The sequence below is a fragment of the Carlito syrichta genome, unplaced genomic scaffold (genome assembly GCF_000164805.1).
Source record: "Carlito syrichta isolate Samal-C Ts95f unplaced genomic scaffold, Tarsius_syrichta-2.0.1 Scaffold287787, whole genome shotgun sequence".
Taxonomy (NCBI): Eukaryota; Metazoa; Chordata; class Mammalia; order Primates; family Tarsiidae; genus Carlito; species Carlito syrichta.
This window is the reverse complement of record NW_007231883.1, coordinates 57603-76136: the sequence shown is the minus strand read 5'-3', so window position 1 is coordinate 76136 and position 18534 is coordinate 57603. Positions and strand designations below refer to the sequence as shown.

The 18534-nt window shown below is 45.7% G+C and overlaps 1 protein-coding gene across 1 annotated transcript in view; it reads left to right on the top strand.

Annotated features, from left to right (window-relative positions):
* Positions 1-16140, top strand: part of USPL1 (ubiquitin specific peptidase like 1) — a 40499-nt gene extending 24359 nt beyond the window's left edge. Inside the window, exons 6-8 of the mRNA XM_021709965.1 lie at positions 3525-3650; positions 10106-10263; positions 14105-16140. Coding sequence (XP_021565640.1) covers positions 3525-3650; positions 10106-10263; positions 14105-15951 — 2131 coding nt within the window. The 3' untranslated portion in view covers positions 15952-16140. The remainder of the gene's footprint in view (positions 1-3524; positions 3651-10105; positions 10264-14104) is intronic.
* The last annotated feature ends 2394 nt before the right edge of the window (positions 16141-18534 follow it).

The window sequence follows — 18534 nt, the reverse complement described above, 5'->3', positions numbered from 1 at the left end:
GCAATCCTCTCATCTCTGCCTCCCAAAGTGTTGGGTTTATAAGTGTGAGCCACTGTGCCTGCCCCCCCCCCCTTTTTTTAAGAGACAGGGTCTTGCTCTGTCACCCAGGCTGGAGTGCAGTGGTATGATCATAGCTCACTGCAGGCTCACTGCAGGCTCACTGCAGGCTCAAGTGATGAAAAAAAGTCCTCCAAGGGAAACGTTTTGCCAGTGTGGCAGAGGTGAAACAAAAAACGGCAGAAGCACTAAAGAGGAACAGAATTGACGAGTTCACAACTGTTCTGAGCAGCAGGAAAAACTTCTCGATAGGTGTATTGCATCACATGGAAAGAGGGTGACAAGTTTAAACATGTAAGAGTACATAAACATCTTTTTATAAATAAATTCCAGGGTTTTTTGGGTCTCCCCTTGTATCTGTAAATATTCCAAAATCTGAAACTTTTCTGATCCAAAGCATTTCAGATAAGAGGTACTCAGCTAGAACGTTCCACATGAGGAGAGGAATTGGTTTTAGAAGAGGGGTCAGGGAGGGGCAGTCTTCATCAGACTTGATATCCTCATCGTCCATACCTGGGAAAGTGACTGGTGGTGGCTAGAAGGTTTCCCAAGCTGCTCTGTTGAATGATGTACTCCGATTATTACAGTAGAGAAAAATCTGTTTCTCTTTTCTTGAACTCATCTACTAGTACTAAGACAACTTGGAAAAATGAGAGAGAGATATATTGCTTGGATATTCATGATGTAAACATGAGAGTCTTCTCAGGTGTCTAAGGAGCAGTCAGGGCGAGTTCGGTCTGGAGAATGCTCCAGGAGGAGCAAGCAGAGGGCGTTTGTGTTTTTCTCAGTTAACTCAGGACCACCAGGGCAGGGCAGGGGCAGGAGTTATGTGTGGCTTGTACCTGTGACCTGAGGCATTGAGTGTAAGCAGGTGAGCGTGGGAGCAGATGCCCACCTCCAGGGTTTCCATCACGGACTTCTAGAGATCACCGGCTTTCTCCTCGCTGGTACTCAGGACCGCCCTAGTATCTTCGTTGGACAAATGTGGACAATCAAGCTGGCAAGGGGCTAGGCCAGGGCCCAGAGGGACACACTGGGAGGTGGCCGGCTCAGATGTCCCATGGAGGCTTTCTTGCTCGCTGTGGTGTCCTCCGCCATTGCTGCCTGTGTTGAGTCATATCATTAAAAGCAGCTTAATGAGAGAGACTAGAATCCACATCTCAAGCGCTTCTCAGTTTCTCCCTGAGTGTGTTTCGTGTGCCAGGAACTCGTCTGGGCTCTGGAAATGGGGTCTGTCCTGGCCAGGTTCAGCCTAGTTCTTTAGGGAGGTCACATGAGAGCACATAGGGCAGGGCTAGGGACGTGAGCACATTAGGCAGGGCCAATGAGTTGGTCTCCCTGCTGCCTTATGTTGTCTTACATGGTGAGAAGCGCATCTCCTTATGAGGTGGAAGGAGAGAGAGACTCAAGGGAAACAGGTTGTCAGCCACTGGGGCTGCTTTTTTTTTTTTAAATAGCCTTTGTTCTAAAAATAAAAGCTATAGAGGAAAAGCTCAAATGAAGCGGCATTTCATGAAATAGGTTTTAATATGTCATAACTGAAAACTGGCTTCCACTGACACTAAAGGAAGACTGTCCAGCAAACCCGTTAGTTTCTGTGCTGCTGTTTCAGTGCTGGTTTAGGGGCTCTTACTTGAGTGCAGAGTGTATCCTGGAGACGGTTCACATGGTCTTGGAGGCAGACTTCCTGGATTCAGAACCAAAGTCCGTCCTCTGCCACCCCATTCGGTATCTCAGTGTCCTTAATCGTAAGAAGGGGCTGAGAAGAGCATCGCCCCTCAGTGTTTGGAAGATGACTGCCTGGCACTGTGCCTGCCTTGCCTTTAGTAAGTTCTCGGAAGCATTGGGTGTCTTGCTTGCTTACACAAGCTCCCTTTTATAAACTAAAAAGTAGGAGCCTTTACTTATAACTATCTTTGAGAAATGAAGAATTTAGAAGTACAGTCAGTGTGTTTGTTGATTCCTTTATTTTGCTTCGATGGATCGATGGAGTCAAAATCGCACTCTGTCTCCCAGACTGGAGGACAGTGGTACCATCACGGCTCACTGTAATCTCGAATTCCTGGGCCCAGGTGTTCCTCCTGCCTCCGCCTCCCAAGTACCTGGGACTATTGGCATGTACCACCACGCCCAGCTAATTTTTTAAATTTTCTGTAGAGACAGGGTATCACTATGTTGCCCTGCCTGATCTTGAGCTCTTGGGCTCAAGTGGCCCTCCACCTCAGCCTCTCAAAGATGTGAGCCATCGCACCCAACCTGCTTTGCTTTTAAAGTGTTAACTTGATTGGGTTCAGTGGCTCAGCCTGTAATCCCAGCACTTTGGGAGGCCGAGGCGAGTGGATTACCTGAACCTGCGGGTTCGAGACCAGCCCGAGCAACTTGGCGAGACCTCGACTCTACAATAAATAAATAAATAATTAGTCGGGCGTGGTAGCACATGCCTGTGGTTCGGCTATTTAGAAGACTGAGGCAGGAAGGATCACTGGAGCCCAGCAGGTCATCGCTGGGGTGGCTGTGAGCATGCCACTGTGCTCCAGCCTGGGCGACAGAGTGAGACTCTAACTCAAAAGTAAAAAATAAAATAAAGTGTTAACTTCCCTGACAGCTGATCTGTTTTTAGCAGTCAATGCTGTGTCACTTAGAATATGTCAATATTTGTTACTGTTTAAAAAAGAAGCTTGTGTCTCTTTGATAATATATAACTGTTCTTTTAATTAAACCATTTTTATTAAAGTGGATACAATTAAGGCTTAGTATTCATCTTTAAAGCTCATCTTTTTAGATGCTATTGCTATTAAGTATATAGACTAAAGTGCAAATTTAGAACTTGGACAACCTGTGAAAATAAAACTCTTTCACACTGATACCGTGATTTATTTTTAAGGAAACACTCTTTTCACTTTGAATTGTCAGTAATGGCCAGCCAGGTTGAGTGATTGGAGTCAGAGATGAATGTTCGATCAACTTGACAACCTGAGCACAGTGGTTTTCAGCTGGGAGCTGTTCAGGCCCCCAGGACAGTTAGCAGCATCTGGAGACATTGGTCGCTGCCACTAGGGATTGTTGCTGGCATCTGGCGTGTAGGGATGGCACACGGGGATGAAGCTGACCTTCCCATAGTGCTCCGGACAGGGCGTCACAGTGAGAATGATCCAGTGCCCAGTGTCAGTGGAACTGTTGAGAAACCTTGCCCTCCACGTGTTCTTTCTTCATCTCATGGCTGAGAAACTGTAGGTGACTGGTGTGGCGTATCTTTGCAGAGACCTTTTTTTTCTTTTCTGCTTCATCATGTTGAGAAGAGCTTCTTTACTGGGGTTAGGGAGGAACGTTGGCATAGGAACATAGGGTTTGGGGAATTGGAGAGTGTAAACACTTGGAGGGATGCTTAATTTTACTGTAGACATTGGTTTAAATTTGTGGAAGTGTGTTTAACATAAGTGAATGTGTTATGTCTTCTTTTTTTGCAGGTGTCTGAAGAGTCTGGTCACCTTTACAAATGTCATCCCTGAGTGGCATCCACTTAATGCTGCCCATTTCGGTCCATGTAACAATTGCAGCAGTAAATCACAAATAAGAAAAATGGTATTGAAAAAGTGAGTTAAAATTTATAATTTTCAGAGCAAAACAAAAGTAGACTTACATTTTAAAAATACGTATAGAATTGAAAATGGTGTCTACAGCCTGAACTGCAAGGTGATGTACATTTCTGAACTGCCAGCTGCCTCTCCTCAGAGCTCCGATCAATGAGTAGCCATCCCGATGACGCGCCACCCAAGGGCTGGCTCTGTCCAGGTGTTGGGCCCCACTCGCCTCGTGTCTTTTTGCCTTTTCTCTTCCTTTAAGGGTATTAATCTTCGCCTTTTCCCTCCTCTGCCAAGTGCCTGGCGTCATTTGAATTCTGGGATTTCCTTAATCAAGTTTCTAGAACTAAGATGACCGAGATGAGCCATGGGCTCACCTGTCTGCATCTCCATCTTCTCCCAGATCTCAGCCTGCTTCTTCTCCATCACCTCTGTGAGCTTCTTGCTGCCCTTGGGCAGATGCCTTTTCATTGTGTTTTGCTAGCTTTCCTGGTTGTCCTCGCTGAGAAAGCTGGTCAGTTACCTCTCCCACTGTCACTGGAAGCTCATCTCTAAACTCACGGGTCACTTGTGCCTCAAGCAGTTGGCTCTCGGTAATCCACTCACACGTGGACATAGCCTCCTGAACCTTCTTGTCAATCTTCTCTCCATTAAGGAGGTATTGAAGGTAATTTGATGTGATCAAGAGCCAATTACTTTATCCTCTGATGCCCCTGAATGTGCCAGAAACCCCTCAGAATGTTTCCTAAAGGCTTCTTCTCATCAAAGTAATACTTTCTCAGTTGAACTAACAGTGCTAAAAAGCTTAAAAGGAAAAAGGGACAGCGCCCCCTCCCCCAGCAGGTACTCCAACCTTCAGATTCAGGTAGTGTTTCCTTCAACATGTCAGGCAGCATGCTCTCCTGTCTGGCGGTTGAGGACCAGGCTTTCCCGTTCAATCGCTTTGGGCCTCTCGGGTGATTGCATATTCGTTAACCCAGCCATTCACATACATACGTTATTCCCTCTTTGGCTGGGCAGTATGCCTGGCTATGTTCCATTTCTTTTATGATTCTTTATTTTTCCTGGAATGACGGTCTGCTTTGTGTTTTCACTTGCTTGGTCTATGATGCTCTCCTGAGTGTTGTCCAGATGCTTAATTAAACACTCACTGATAATAAATGGCCAACACCCACATGCGTGGCAGTGTCTGCATCCCTCCTCCTCCCCTTCTTTTCTGAAAACCTCTCTCCTGCCACCTCTGGACCTGTGCTTCAACCTCCCTGTCTCTCTGGGCAGTGCCACAGGTGCCTGCCCTTCATGATGCAGACGCTTTCTCTCACCATCCTGACTTCTAGCCCAGGACCTCCTCCCCGCATTTCACATCTGTTGTCCATAAACACCAGTCTTTTAGGGGTTCTCTGAGACAAATGAACTCTCCTTTCTCATCTGCACGCCTCCTCTATGGCACTGATGTCATCTATTATGCAGAGCACGGTGCTGCTTCTGTTGGTTTTGTGTCTCCTCAGTGTCTATTGACCTCTTACTTGCTCGTGTTGCCTTTCCCTGTGTTTGTCCTTTTGAATGAGGGCCTTTTCTGCCCTTCACTATCGTTTGATAGAATTTTTTTTTTTTTCCTTGAGTTGGAGTCTCACTCTGTCGCCCAGACTGGAGTGCAGTGGCTGCTCCCGGGCACCGCAGCCTCGACCTGCTGGGCTCCGGCGATCCTTCCACCTCAGCCTTCCAAGTGGCCGGAATTACAGGCATGCGCTACCACGCCCGGCTGATTTTTTGATTTATTGTAGAGATGAGGTCTCGTCAAGTTGCCCTGGTGGGTTTCGAGCCTGCGGGCTCAGGCAATCCACTCACCTCAGCCTCCCAAAGGCGCGGGATTACAGGCTGAACCACCGAGCCCGGCTAGAGTAGAGTTCCAGGCGTGGTGGCTCACGCCTGTCATGCCAGCACTTTGGGAGGCAGAGACAAGAGGATTGCCTGAGTACGGGGGTTCGAGACCAGCCTGGCTTGGGCAACTTGGTGAGACCTCGTCTTTATAATAAATCAAAAAATTAGCTGGGCATGGTGGCACGTGCCTGTATTTCCAGCTACATGGGAGGCTGAGGTGGAAGGATTGCCTGAGCCTAGCAGGTCAAGGTTGCGGCAGCCGTAAGTGTGCCACTGCATTCCAGACGGCTACAGAGAGACTCCTACTCAAAAAAAAAAAAAAAGAATTTGAGTGCAGGTATGTCTAACCAGAAGTCTGTAATCTGCCTCGGCTAGCGGCTGTCAGGGCTTTGAGGTTGGAGTGGTGAGGAACCTTTTCTTAAGCCCTTTTGTCACAAGGAAGTGGGAGAAGGTGGCAGGCGTGGAGTCTGCGGTCCCTCCCTGGTCTGGGGGCCTGGGTTTCATTCGGCTGTTTATCCCTGGCCCAGAACTAATGATAGACTCCTGCTGTTGTTTTGTTTGATCTGTTAATTGGCTGCATTGCAACATATACTTTTTAATTACACAAATATGTTGCCTTAGTTACATTAATGATTCATGCTCTGATCTGGAAATGGACCCATTAGGTAAAACAGCATTTGAGCAGAAAATACGTTCTGAGTTCCTGTGGGCCACTTCAGAAGTGGGATTTATGATCCCACGTTTCTCATATTCTTCAAAAGTAAATTGAGCTAGCATGTAAAATGTCACTTAAATTTTAAACGACAAGGTCTTTATATAAGTCCTTTGTGGTTTTTTACTTTGAAATGTGTTCAACTTGATTTGTTGATCTAACAGAATCTAGAAAAAAATTTAATACAGTTTTTAGGGATAACTTAAAAGTAATTATGTCCATCGTGATAGCATTTGTAATTAAATCATACTGATTCTAAAAACTGATAAAGTTCCCTGGACACCTTGTCTTAGATAATCCATGTCTCCAGTGTTCTCTGTTAGAGAAAGAACAGATTCGGATGCCTAGCAAGTCCAAGCCTGCTGCTTGCTCTAAGTAAGTTGTTGAGGGTTACTAACGTTCACAGCATGGCGACGTGGGGCACCGAGAACTTAGAGTCAGTTTTCCTTAGCTGGCACGTACCAACACCCCCCTGTGAATTTTGTGATTTATTGTGAAGACGAGGTCTCACCAAGTTGCCCAGGCTGGTCTTGAACCCCAGGACTCAGGCAGTCCTCTCGCCTCCGCCTCCCAAAGTGCTGGGATTACAGGCGTGAGCCACTGCCTGTAACAGATCTAATAAAACAACAGCAGGCCCGGGCCAAGGATAAGCTCCTAAGAGGGTACAGCTACCATCTCCTGTAGGAGTCTGGACATAATATTATCACAGGTGGGCATTTGAAAAGCGTATTTTTTTAAGCTTCAGTTTTAACAATGATTTATTAAATAACTATTTGTAAAGGATAGGGGAGTGGCAGGAAGAGAAATAAGACCTTTCTGCCCTGTGCATATAGAGCTTATAAAAATGGTTGATGAAATGATTTTGAGACTGCCTTTGGTAAAAACAGATAAACTCCACCCTTCCCCAGAAAGTTTTGAATGGAATACTGATATATAAAATAGTTAAACTTACATTTCTTTTTTTTAAAGTTCAGGATTTCTCAGAATAAAATTATGTTCCTTAATTTAAACCCTCGTTTTTAGACAGAAAATGCTTTATTATGTGTTTACAGAATCCTTGAACTACCTCCAAAGAACAATTTGTAAACTTGTGTTGAACTGCTAAATTTTCTAAAGATGTATTTTCTTGTTATAAGTAATATGAACCAGTTCTAATGATTTTAATTATAGCTGATCGTACTCCTTTATTTTTTGTCAGTCTGAAATGTCAGACAATGATACGATAGATCTAAAATGAGAAAGGTCTAGAAATCGCATTTGCAGAATTGTTGCGGCCTAAAGCCTGTGCTGTGATAGTTCTGACGTACTCTGTATATGCACATGGTTAATTTGCACCTTCTAAAATATGAGTTACTATGTGAGTTGGGGTGAAAATTATAAAACTCGTACTGCAGGCCATTATTAGCACAGGCTGTGGCTACTCTAGGACAGGGTCGTGGACTCCTCTGCCATCTCTGGGCAGCAGGTCAGCGGGTTCCCTGTGTGTCTTTCTGTCCCCTCTTGAGGAGCAATCTTGGTCCCTGGAGGCGCTGGACTCCATGGTAGGTAGATGTGAATGGACCCTAGCTGGAAATCTCTTGTTCACTCTGGTTACGGTTCTGGTCACTCGTTCCATCTAGGCTTTCTGTGCCTGAGGCCGAACCCGACTTGCCCTCCTTAGCTCTGGGTCTTATCTTAAACAAACTCGCCAAGAATTGCTGGTCGGGGGGAAGGCTAAGAACAAAACCTCAGGAAAGTTCCTCACCTGAGAGGCTGGAAATGAGGCAAACTGGAATTGTAGGAGAAAGTGGTGACGCCTTGGGGACACGCGAGTCCAGGGAGCCACGGAGGAAAATGAACAAGAAAGGGAGGGACGCATGTGATTTAACGGACTCCAAGACACCATGGTTTACGTTGCCCTGTTTTTTAAATATGCCATTACAAAAGAAAAGCTGCCTGCTTCACTCTGTGCCATCAGTGACAAGGTGCATCCCAGTCTCAGGCATGTTAGCATACAGAAAAGCACTGGAATTCACAAATCTCGTAGTTGCAGGAGGCGGTCTGAGGACACTCCGAAGGCTGTGCTTCCATCCAGGTGAGATGGTGGTAAAACCCATTTCAATTCGATCTGCCTTGTCTCCTTCCACATCAGACCCTGGGTGACTTACTACAGGCCAGGGTGCTTAACAGCATGTTTTAAAGTTTATATAATTGTTCTCGTTGTTGTCCTCCTTTTGCTGGATAAAAAAGTCAAATACCTGCCCCATCTGGCTCTCCAAGCAGGCTCCCGGGGTTTCTGACAAGTCATTTCTTGTTTGCTCAGGTAGTGTACTTGCATTCACCTGGGGTCTGAGTACCTTCTGCATCTGAGGAAGTGCGCCGAGTGTGGGTTTTGGTCTTGTCAGTTTTTACTTTTATTAATTAGCAAATGAATCGTTTACAAGACTTGGTGTATACAAAAAGCATAGTGCTGTGTCAGGTGGTTTTACACATACATTATTCTGTCATATTAATACGTACGTCTTAAAATATTTTCCACGTGTACACAAAGGCAGGAAACTAGTGAGATTTTGTAGTCTCGGGATCAGCAAGAGATTATTTTAGCAACCAACCTCAGAGGATATCTTGAAAGGTACTGTATGGAGCCAAGGGAGTTAAATATTAGTGATTAAAGATTGATTACTTTTAATCAATTAGTGATCCTTAGTAATTAAAGATTGATTGAGGCAAGTACCTAAAGCCTGCATGTCCTAAAGCTGTGAGATTACATCTCGGATTTTACTGTGGATCACTGATTCAAAAACATACACTTCATATTTTAGCATGCCTGAAACGGAACACATGAAATTGATGGCATGGTATAGTTTAATTGGCAGTGTGTGTTCATAGTGCTACATTTTGTGATCAGTGACATTTTAGATTCGATGAAATAGATGTGATTTAAAAAATGAGAATTTAGTGTTATAGACAATTTGCAGGACTTTTTATTTGTAGGTACTTAAATTTTGAGGACTTGCTTATTCGCTAATAAAATGATTGACAAGGAGTAATTTATAAATTATCCCCCGTCAGTTTGAATAATCCACAGTTTGGACATTGATTCAAGTTCATTTCAGCTGAATAAATTTTGATAAAATAAGTAAGTTTTGACAGCTGTTTAAATATTGGTGAAAGGAATATTCAACATTTTTCTTAAATCCTGGGAGCTTTGTTAAATTTAGTTACTTGATGCGTATCTCTGGGTTCTATTTTCTGGTTCAGAATGTTGCTGTAATGGTAAAAGGGATTCTTGAAATTATGGCTGTCTTGAAGTTTATAGTAAATGGGCCAGCATGTTGTATTTCTTCCTCTGCTTACAAATTAAACTTTTGCTGGTAGAAATTCTAATTTAGTAGACCTCTTTGCTTCCTGAGATAGCTGAGAGAAATCAGCCAGATGAGCATGTATGTGAATATCTTAGGTTTGCTGCTTTGTGTCACATGCTACCAACCCTACTTAACAAAAGCAATTAGATTGGGTGCTTGATGCCAAACTCTAAAATTCTAAAAGGTCTGGATTTTTTTCTCATGGATTCTACAAAGTAGCTGCCACAAAATCTTCTCTAAGCCAAAGCAGCCTTGCCACTTACAGAGCCATGTTTGCTTAATGGTGTGTGTAGAGTCTACTGCTTGTTGCTTCCAACGGTTGGGGCTAGCATTGGGGAAGGGGTTAGCGTTAGGCACTTCTTAGAGTGAGTGCTTCTCTCTTAATTAAGGCACACATCTGGAGGCGCCCAGGAGAAACAAGTGCAGTGCGCCTCAAAAGTGTTACCTGCGATCGTTTGTTTCAGACCCTCTTCTGCAGCACCGGACACATGGCCTTAAATCTGTTTGTTTCTCTTGCCCGTCTCCCACAGGGTCTCTCCCCTGTTCATGCTGCACTTCGTGGAGGGCTTGCCGCACGGTGACTTGCAGCGCTACGCGTTCCATTTGGAAGGCTGTCTTTACCGGATAACGTCTGTAATTCAGTACCAGGCCAATAACCATTTTATAACATGGACTGCAGATGCTGATGGTAAGCGATCCAAGGTTTTCTTTTATGTTGTTGGGCTTGGAAACCACACTCTAGTTTGTTTTGTTTTGTTTTTGTTAAGGCAGACTTTGCCCTGACTTTTTCTCCCTGTTCTTGTCTTTAATTCCCCTCCCCTCCTATTCTGAGGTTTGTGGTTTTAGAGTCCGTCCTGACTTTTCCCTTTTCTTTTCTTTTTTTTTTTTTTTTTGAGTTGGAGTCTCACTCTGTCACCCAGACTGGAGTGCAGTGGCCGCTCCCAGCCACCGCAGCCTCGACCTGCTGGGCTCCAGCGATCCTTCCGCCTCAGCCTTCCGAGTAGCCGGAACTACAGGCGCACGCTACCACGCCCGGCTCATTTTGATTTATTGTAGAGATGAGGTCTTGCCAAGTTGCCCAGGCGGGTCTCAAACCTGCGGGCTCAGGCAATCCACTCACCTCAGCCTCCCAAAGGCGCAGGATTACAGGCTGAGCCACCGAGCCCAGCTTTTTCCCTTTTCTTATATCACATATTGATATACAAATATGCACGTGCCTGTTTCTTTTTTAGACAAAGGATGGGATTCTATACTATTGTTTTTCCCTTTAACATCTTTGCTTTTTTCTTTTAAGCATCTGTTTCTAAGACTAATGATCAGACCGTGTAGCCCTTCTGTCATTGTGAAATAGATGGTCTGAAATCATAGCTTGCCAACAAGTACAATCAAGGTAAAGCCTTTATTTAAATACAGGAAGCTTTCAGTAGAGGGCTGTGTAAGGCTCATTGGGTTTGGGACTGATTCCCTTCCAGGTGTCTGGTGTGGTTTGATACTGAGTTTGTTTCCATTGTAGCGTTCACTCTGTCTTAGACAAGATAACGTGATCCCCTTAAAGTATGGTATCAGACCGTGGTAAGGGCTCTTCGATAGAACCACTGTGTATTGTTAGGACATTTTATATTTGATATTTTCTTCCCAGGATTGGTTTGGATGGGTAACACAATACTGTATCAAAAAAGCACTTTACAAATGGAAACTCACATTACATATGTAATTATTGCCCTAAAGTTTTGCCCTAAAGTTTTGCCCTGTTTCTGACTTGAGTGAAAGCAGTTCTCTTTTTTTTATTTTTTATGCTTTGAGTCAGAGTCTCAGTAAGTCACCCAGGCTGGAGTGCAGTGGCACATTCATGGCCACTTCAGCTCAATATGCTGGGCTTAGGCCATCCTTCCACCTCAGCCTTCCAAGTAGCTGGACCTATAAGCATGTGCCACCACACCCAGCTAATTTTTTTTATTTCTTGTGGAGACGAGGTCTCTCCAAGTTGCCTAGACTGGTCTGGAGCCCCTGGGATCAGGCAGTTCTCTTGCCGCCTCCTCCCAAAATGCTGTGATTGCAGGCATGGGGCACCACGCCCAGCCAGAAGTAGTTCTTAATAACACAAATCAGCTTATTTTAATTTTATGCTGCATTCTTCAAGAATGATACATTCACTTCAAGTGCAGCATGGTTTCCAACCCTGACAGCATGCAAGAATCATTTGGTTAGCTTATGCAAATTTTCAGACTACTATAGACCAGTCAGTCAATTTGGCGGATTGTAGCATATCGCAGAATTTCATTCTTTTAAAGGCAGAATAATATCAATATTGGGATATTTTGGTGGTTTAATTGTTTAATCAGTTTTGGGGGAATGGGGGACTCAGTATGTTTTCCAAGCCGGCCTTGAATTCCTGGGCTTGAGTGATCCTCCTGCCTCAGCCTCCTATGTAGCTAGGACTGCAGGCACAGCCATGGCGATATTGTTTTAAAAACCTCCCAGGTGATTCTAATGTGCATGTGAGGTAGAGAACCTCTGACTAAGCAAACAGAAGCTTCTCAAAGTTTAACTGGATGTGGAATGAGAATAGCAGGTTCAAGGAGCTGGTGAGGGCGTGTCCATATGACCCACATTCTCAGTGCATAGTGTATTTTGTGTGTATGTGGGGGCGGTTAGCAGACCTCTGAGTGTATTTTGTTTTCCTTTTTTACCACTTAACTGTCAGGGAGTTCATAATTCTGTTATGTGACTTCGGCTCTCAGTTTGCTTTGTTTGTATCAAATATTACATTTTGATCAATATCTTAATTTTTCCCTTTGGAGAATGTTTTTTAAAGTGTGTGTTGGGGGTTGGGCCTGGTGGCTCAAGCCTGTAATCCCAGCACTTTGGGAGGCCTAGGCGAGAAGATTGCCTAAGCTCAGGAGTTTGAGACCAGCCTGGGCAACTTGGTGAGACCTTATCTCTACAATAAATAAAAAAATAAGCCGGGTGTGGTAGCACACGTCTATAGTTCCAGCTACTTGGAAGGCTGAGTTGGAAGGATCGCCGGAGCCCAGCAGGTTGAGGCTGCGGTGGCCATGAGCATGCCACTGCACTCCAGCCTGGGCGACAGAGTGAGACTCCCGACTCAAAAAAAAAAATAAAAAGTCTGTGTTGGGCCTTTTTTGTCATGTTTTGGTTTTATTGAGGTAGAGAGAGCTTCCTACTTGCTTTGCATAGTTGCCATGACACTGTGCTTTCTGTATCTGTATCTGTTTCATGGATATGTAGATAATGGTATGTATAGTGGGTCTGTAGATTGCTTTGGAAAATCTGTAAAGGAAGTACAGATAATTGCTGATTATGTAAAAACTGTTGCTTACCTAAGTGTGGTTAGCTTTTCCCAGATCATCATGTGACCGTGAGTATACTCTTAAGTCCACCTTCCAGAACCCCACATCACCTGGAAGCACCTGGCCACCTTTCTGTAATTCTCAGCCTGCTTTCCAGTTTGTATGCTTTTGTTGTGGTAAAATATACATAACATGCAATTTACCATTTTTACACTTTTTACATTTTCCTGTGCACAGTTGATTGCATTGAGTACACCCATTACCACCATCTATTCCAGAACTTTCCATCATCCCAAATAGACATAAGTCCCCATCCTGGCCACCAAGTCCCTGATCCCCACGATTCTACTTTCTGTCTGTGCATCTGCCTGTTCTGAATACTTCCTGTAAGCAGAATCCTACTGTGTGATTGGTGTGTTTCACTTCACGTGCTTTCAGAGTCATCCCCGCTGTAGCACACAGCAGAACTTCATTCTGTCTGTGTCTCAGCCTGTTGGTGGATGGTGAGTGGCTCCCACCTTTAGCTACTGTGAAGAGTACTGCTGTGGATATTGGTGGACAAGTGTCTGTTTGAGTCCCTGCTTTCAGGTCTTTTTAGCCTCTACTGCAAGTGGAATTGCTGGGTCTCAGAATTCTGTGTTTGACTTAGGAATGGCCCGACGGTTTCCATGGCAACCATACCGTTTGACGTTCCCACCAGCATTACGAAGGATTTTCATGTTCCCACATCCTGTTCCACTTGTGGACAACTCCTTGTCCTCAAACTCTTCCCTTGTTCTCATCCTCTCATTCTCACCTGACCGAAGTGAAACCAGAAGCTCAGAAAGAAAACAGGAGTTAAAGCACATGTTGGCAGTTGAGAGAACCAGCTTCATTTATCTTGAGAATTCATAGATGGGGATCAACTTCCTCTTCTCTGGTGGTGGTGGATAATGTAGGCAGTACTATGTTTTTAAGTCCCCAAAGTTACATATACTCTGTTTTGATTTCCGTGGGTTTTTTAGGAAAGTTCTCAAATTTCTGAGTGTGCTGGCCCATAACATTTGTTATCCAGATGAGGTCTTCAACATTTGGCAGGGAAGGGCGGCAACAGGGACGGACCACGTTCTCTTCTGGTGGGTAGTCTTGATGATGCAGCGTCAAAGGCCAGAGGAGAGTTCACCTGGGCGGTGGGTCTGGAGAGCCTGACCTTCTTCACTTTCTTTCCTCATCCCTCAGGAAGTTGGCTAGAATGTGACGACTTGAGAGGCCCGTGCTCTCGCAGGCACGAGACGTTTGAAGTTCCTGCTTCCGAGATTCATATCGTCCTTTGGGAGAGGAGAGCATCCCAAGGGACACATCAGGAAGCAGCCCGTCTACCTCTTGGAAAGACTAACGGTCAGCACGCGCTCAGCGGCGGGGAGCCAGCATCTTCAGCGGCAGGTCCTGTGGGCGATGCCGCCTCGGCTGAGACGTCCTCGGGGCATCGCCCTCCGTGTGCGGCCCGTGCTCCCTCCACGCGCCCACAGGACGGGGCTGTCGCTTGCGGAGATCACTCGCTTGCGGGCCCTCGAGGTTTGGGTGCCAACGGTTTTTTACCTTTGACATTTGAAGGCACTACCCAGGAAAGTGCCTCTGTTTGTCAGTTTGACTCGGAAGCTTTCCTGTTAGAAAATAAGCCTGTGTCAGAGAATACTGGAATTGTCGAAAGAAATACTTTGCGGTCACCGGCATCACTCTTGGTTTCTTCAGCACCAGCTCCGTGTGAGGAAAAGCTTACCTACGAGCAGTTAGTGGGCAGAAGCGTTCCGTCTCAGGTGTTACATGTGCACACGCTGGCAGGACCCCTGAGCGCAGAAGACACCATGGCCACCAAATCCGTGGCTCGCGTTCACACTGCCGGTCTTACTCAGGGAGCAGAGTCGGGAGAACAGTTCCTTACACCCCAAACTGAGAAGTGGAGGCCAGAGCAGCACGTCCCGTCTCAGATCTGTAACCTGAAGCGAAAAGAAACGGCAGCTGATCCTCCAGCCAGGACAGCTGAGTCTTTACAGAGTCAGTCTGTGAGAGAAAATCAGAAAAAACCATTTGTGGGAAGTTGGGTTAAAGGCTTGCTAAGCAGGGGTGCCTCCTTCATGCCATCTTGTGTTTCCGCTCCCAGCAGAACCACCCTAGCTGACCTGCAGCCTTCAGTGAAAGGGGCAAGTAATTTTGGGGGCTTTAAGACCAAAGGCGGCAACCAGAAGGCTGGGCGGGCATCCAAGAATGTGCACAGGCATGCGGGGAAGGCCCCTCTGGTCAGCAAGCTCCCGCCAGGGCCTCCGCCGTCCGGTGCTGCTTCAGACGCACCGAGGAAGGACGAAGGCGCCCCTCACGGCGCGCACCCTGACCACGGTTCTCAAGGAAACGAAAACGGTGTTCCTTCATCAAACCAGGGAGACTTGGTGGAAGGTCAGATTCATAAACTCCGTCTGAAACTTCTGAAAAAACTGAAGGCGAAAAAGAAGAAACTAGCTGCTCTTATGTCTTCCCCCCAAAGTAGAGCACTTCCAAGTGAGAGTTCGGAACACGTGCCCCATGGTGGGTCCCCAAATGAGTGTGACTCAATAGAAGACTTGTTAAACGAGCTGCAGTGTCAGATCCGTCTTGCAGAAAAGTCTGGACGTGCCGCAGTTCCTGGCGTTTCCCCATACACTAGTCAGGCTCATGAGGAGATCTTAGCAGAGTTACTGTCTCCTGCGACTGTCGTTTCAACACAGCTCTCAGAGGACGGGGAGACTGACTTGAGGTATTTGGAAATGGGTGATAGCCAGGTCCCGGCCCCGGTACCTGGGGAGCTGAACGGCATTTCCCAGGACACCCATCTGAGACAGGATCACGACTACTGTAGCCCCACCAAGAGAAGTCCATGTGACGTTCAGCCCAGCTCCTTAACAGACGACGCCGGCATTAGAACGTTGACCTTGGAGAGTCCCACGAAGACTGATATTTTCGATGAGTTTTTCTCCACCTCAGCACTAACTTCTTTAGGAAATGACACATTAGACTTACCTCATTTCGATGAATATCTGTTTGAGAATTGTTGAATGGTTGTGAGCTTTTGTTAGTTTAATATTTATTTTTCCTCTTACAAAAATGTATTATGTTTTCAGGTAGTGTTTATACGCGGGCCTTGTGTAATAACTGTGAACACAAAGTAAGCTACTGAAGGTTTTATCTTTGGTTCTGCCCATGAAGCATGTAATCTGTTTTATAAATTAAAATCATCAGGAATATGTTCTTGTTGGTTTCATTTTGTACTTGTAAGAGTATGAGGATTTCCAAAGGTTCAAGATGAAAAGTGGTATCTAGTTTCTGGCAACTTGTACCATTGGGCGCATTAAAGTTCTAGATTCAAAATGTTGGTTGTTTTGGTTCAACAACTTGCATAACCTGCCTCAGTTGTATCCAGGCTGTGAGCGCATGGCCATTTTCCTGATGGTGATGGGTCTTCTATGTGGGTCTCGGCCTGTTTCTCACACCGGTAGAGGCCTGTGGGATGGAAACTTCCCCATAACACTGTCTCTTCTTTCTCTGCTTATGTAGGATGACAGAGACCTTATTATTGGAACTTTGAGGGCTGCTAAGTGATCGATAAATAATCTGTGTTGGGAAAAAATATCATCTGTTCTCGTGATGATGTACAAAACGTTTACATGTTGTCATGAATGCCATCTTGCTCCCGAAGACGTTTATTTCTGTAACCAAAGTGTGATGCCTTCTAACAGTTCTGCTTGGGAGAGAGCAGTAATAACCAGTGCTCACAGTACTTGCTGCATGTTGAGTCTTCTTACAGATGAAGTAGGTGTTAATTCACGGAAACCTCGACATTCCTGTGAGTGGGATCCTTTGATTACACTTTACAGATAAGGAGGCCCTACACAGTTAGTAAATTGTGGAGCTGAGATTGAGCAACTGTTAGGCGTGCTGAGGTTTTTTTGTTTTCTTTTTTGTTTTTTGGGTCAGGCAATCCACTTACCTCAGCCTCCCAAAGGCGCGGAATTACAGGCTGAGCCACCGAGGCTGGCTGTTTTTGTTTTTTTTTTGAGTTGGAGTCTCACTCTGTCGCCAGCGGCACGCTCCCGGCCACCACAGCCTCGACCTGCTGGGCTCCAGTGATCCTTCCGCCTCAGCCTTCCAAGTAGCCGGAACTCCAGGCATGTGCTACCACACCCGGCTAACTTTTGCTTTATTGTAGAGGCGCGGTCTCGCCAAGTTGCCTGGGCAGTTCTCAAACTCGTGGGCTCAGGCAGTCCACTCGTCTCGGCCTCCCGAAGTGCTGGGATGACAGGCTGGGCCACCGAGCCCGGCCAGAAATGCTGACTTTTAATATATGTTCCTCTCAGCCTTTATTTAAAGTCCGGGTACCCAAACAACACCACTGCCATAGTGGTGTGAGGTTTAAGGGGGGCAGTCAGCAGTCTTGGGGTAAAGTACTTTGCCAGGGACTCAGCATTTCATAATTTACTTGTCACATTTACTCCTGAACTTCCCCTTCCTTTTTTTTCTGATTACAAAAGCAGTGCAGATTTATTGCAAGGAAAAACTGGAAAAATACAGAAAAACACCAAGAAGATTTTTGATCATCCTTTTTAATGCTTAGTGACAACTGTATTTTCATGTTTTATGCATATAGACTTTAAGTAAAACAGATTTTAGGCTGGGCAAAGTGGCTAAAACCTGTAATCTCAGCACTTTGGGAGGCTGAGGTGAGAGAATTACCTGAGCCCACGGGTTCGAGACCAGCCTGGGCAATTTAGCGAGACTTTTTCTCTGCAATAAATCAAAAAATTAGCTGGGTGTGGTGCCACACACCTATAGTTGCAGCTACTTGGGAGGCTGAGGTGGAAGGATTGCCTGAGCCCAACGGGTCAAGGCTGTGGTGGCCATGAGCGTGCCACTGCACTCCAGCCTGGGTGACAGAGTAAGACTACTAAAAAAAAAAAAAAAATCACTGTAGAGCCGAGAATGACCACAGATGGTCAGAATAGGAATGTTCTAGTCCATTTTGGTCTCCTTGGACTTGAGGGCAGCTACGGAGGTGTTCAAGAGTAGCTGAATTCTGTTGCATTTCAAAGTTTTGTTTTACGTCAGCTAAGCTGGAGTGTAGTGGCACACTCATGGCTCACAGCAGCCTCAATCCCCTGGACTCAGGAGATCCTCCTGCCTCAGCCTCCCAACTAGCTGGGACTACAGGCACGCACTGCCATACCCAGCTAATTTTTGGATTTTTTGTAGAGATGAGGTCTCATTATGTTACCCAGGATGGTTGAGCTCCTGGGTTCCAGCAATCCTCCTGCCTCAGCCTCCCAAAGTGCTGGGATTGCAGGTGTGAGCCACCTTGCCCAGCGTATTTCAGAGTTAGAGCCCGCAGGATGTATCAATGGATTGGATGTGAGGAGGAAAAGAAGTCAAAGATAAACACCAGGTTTTACTACCTGAGAAAACGTGAGTGCCGTTTACTGAGATGGGACAGACTTGGGAAAGAAAGGATTTGCAGGGGGTGAGTTCATTCGGTTTGAGCTCTGTTGAGTGTGAGATTCCTACTGGACTTCCAGGTGGAGGTAATTTAAGTAGAAGGATGAGTCTTCAACACTGGCGCTTGGCAGAGAGGCAGCCCTGGGAATACC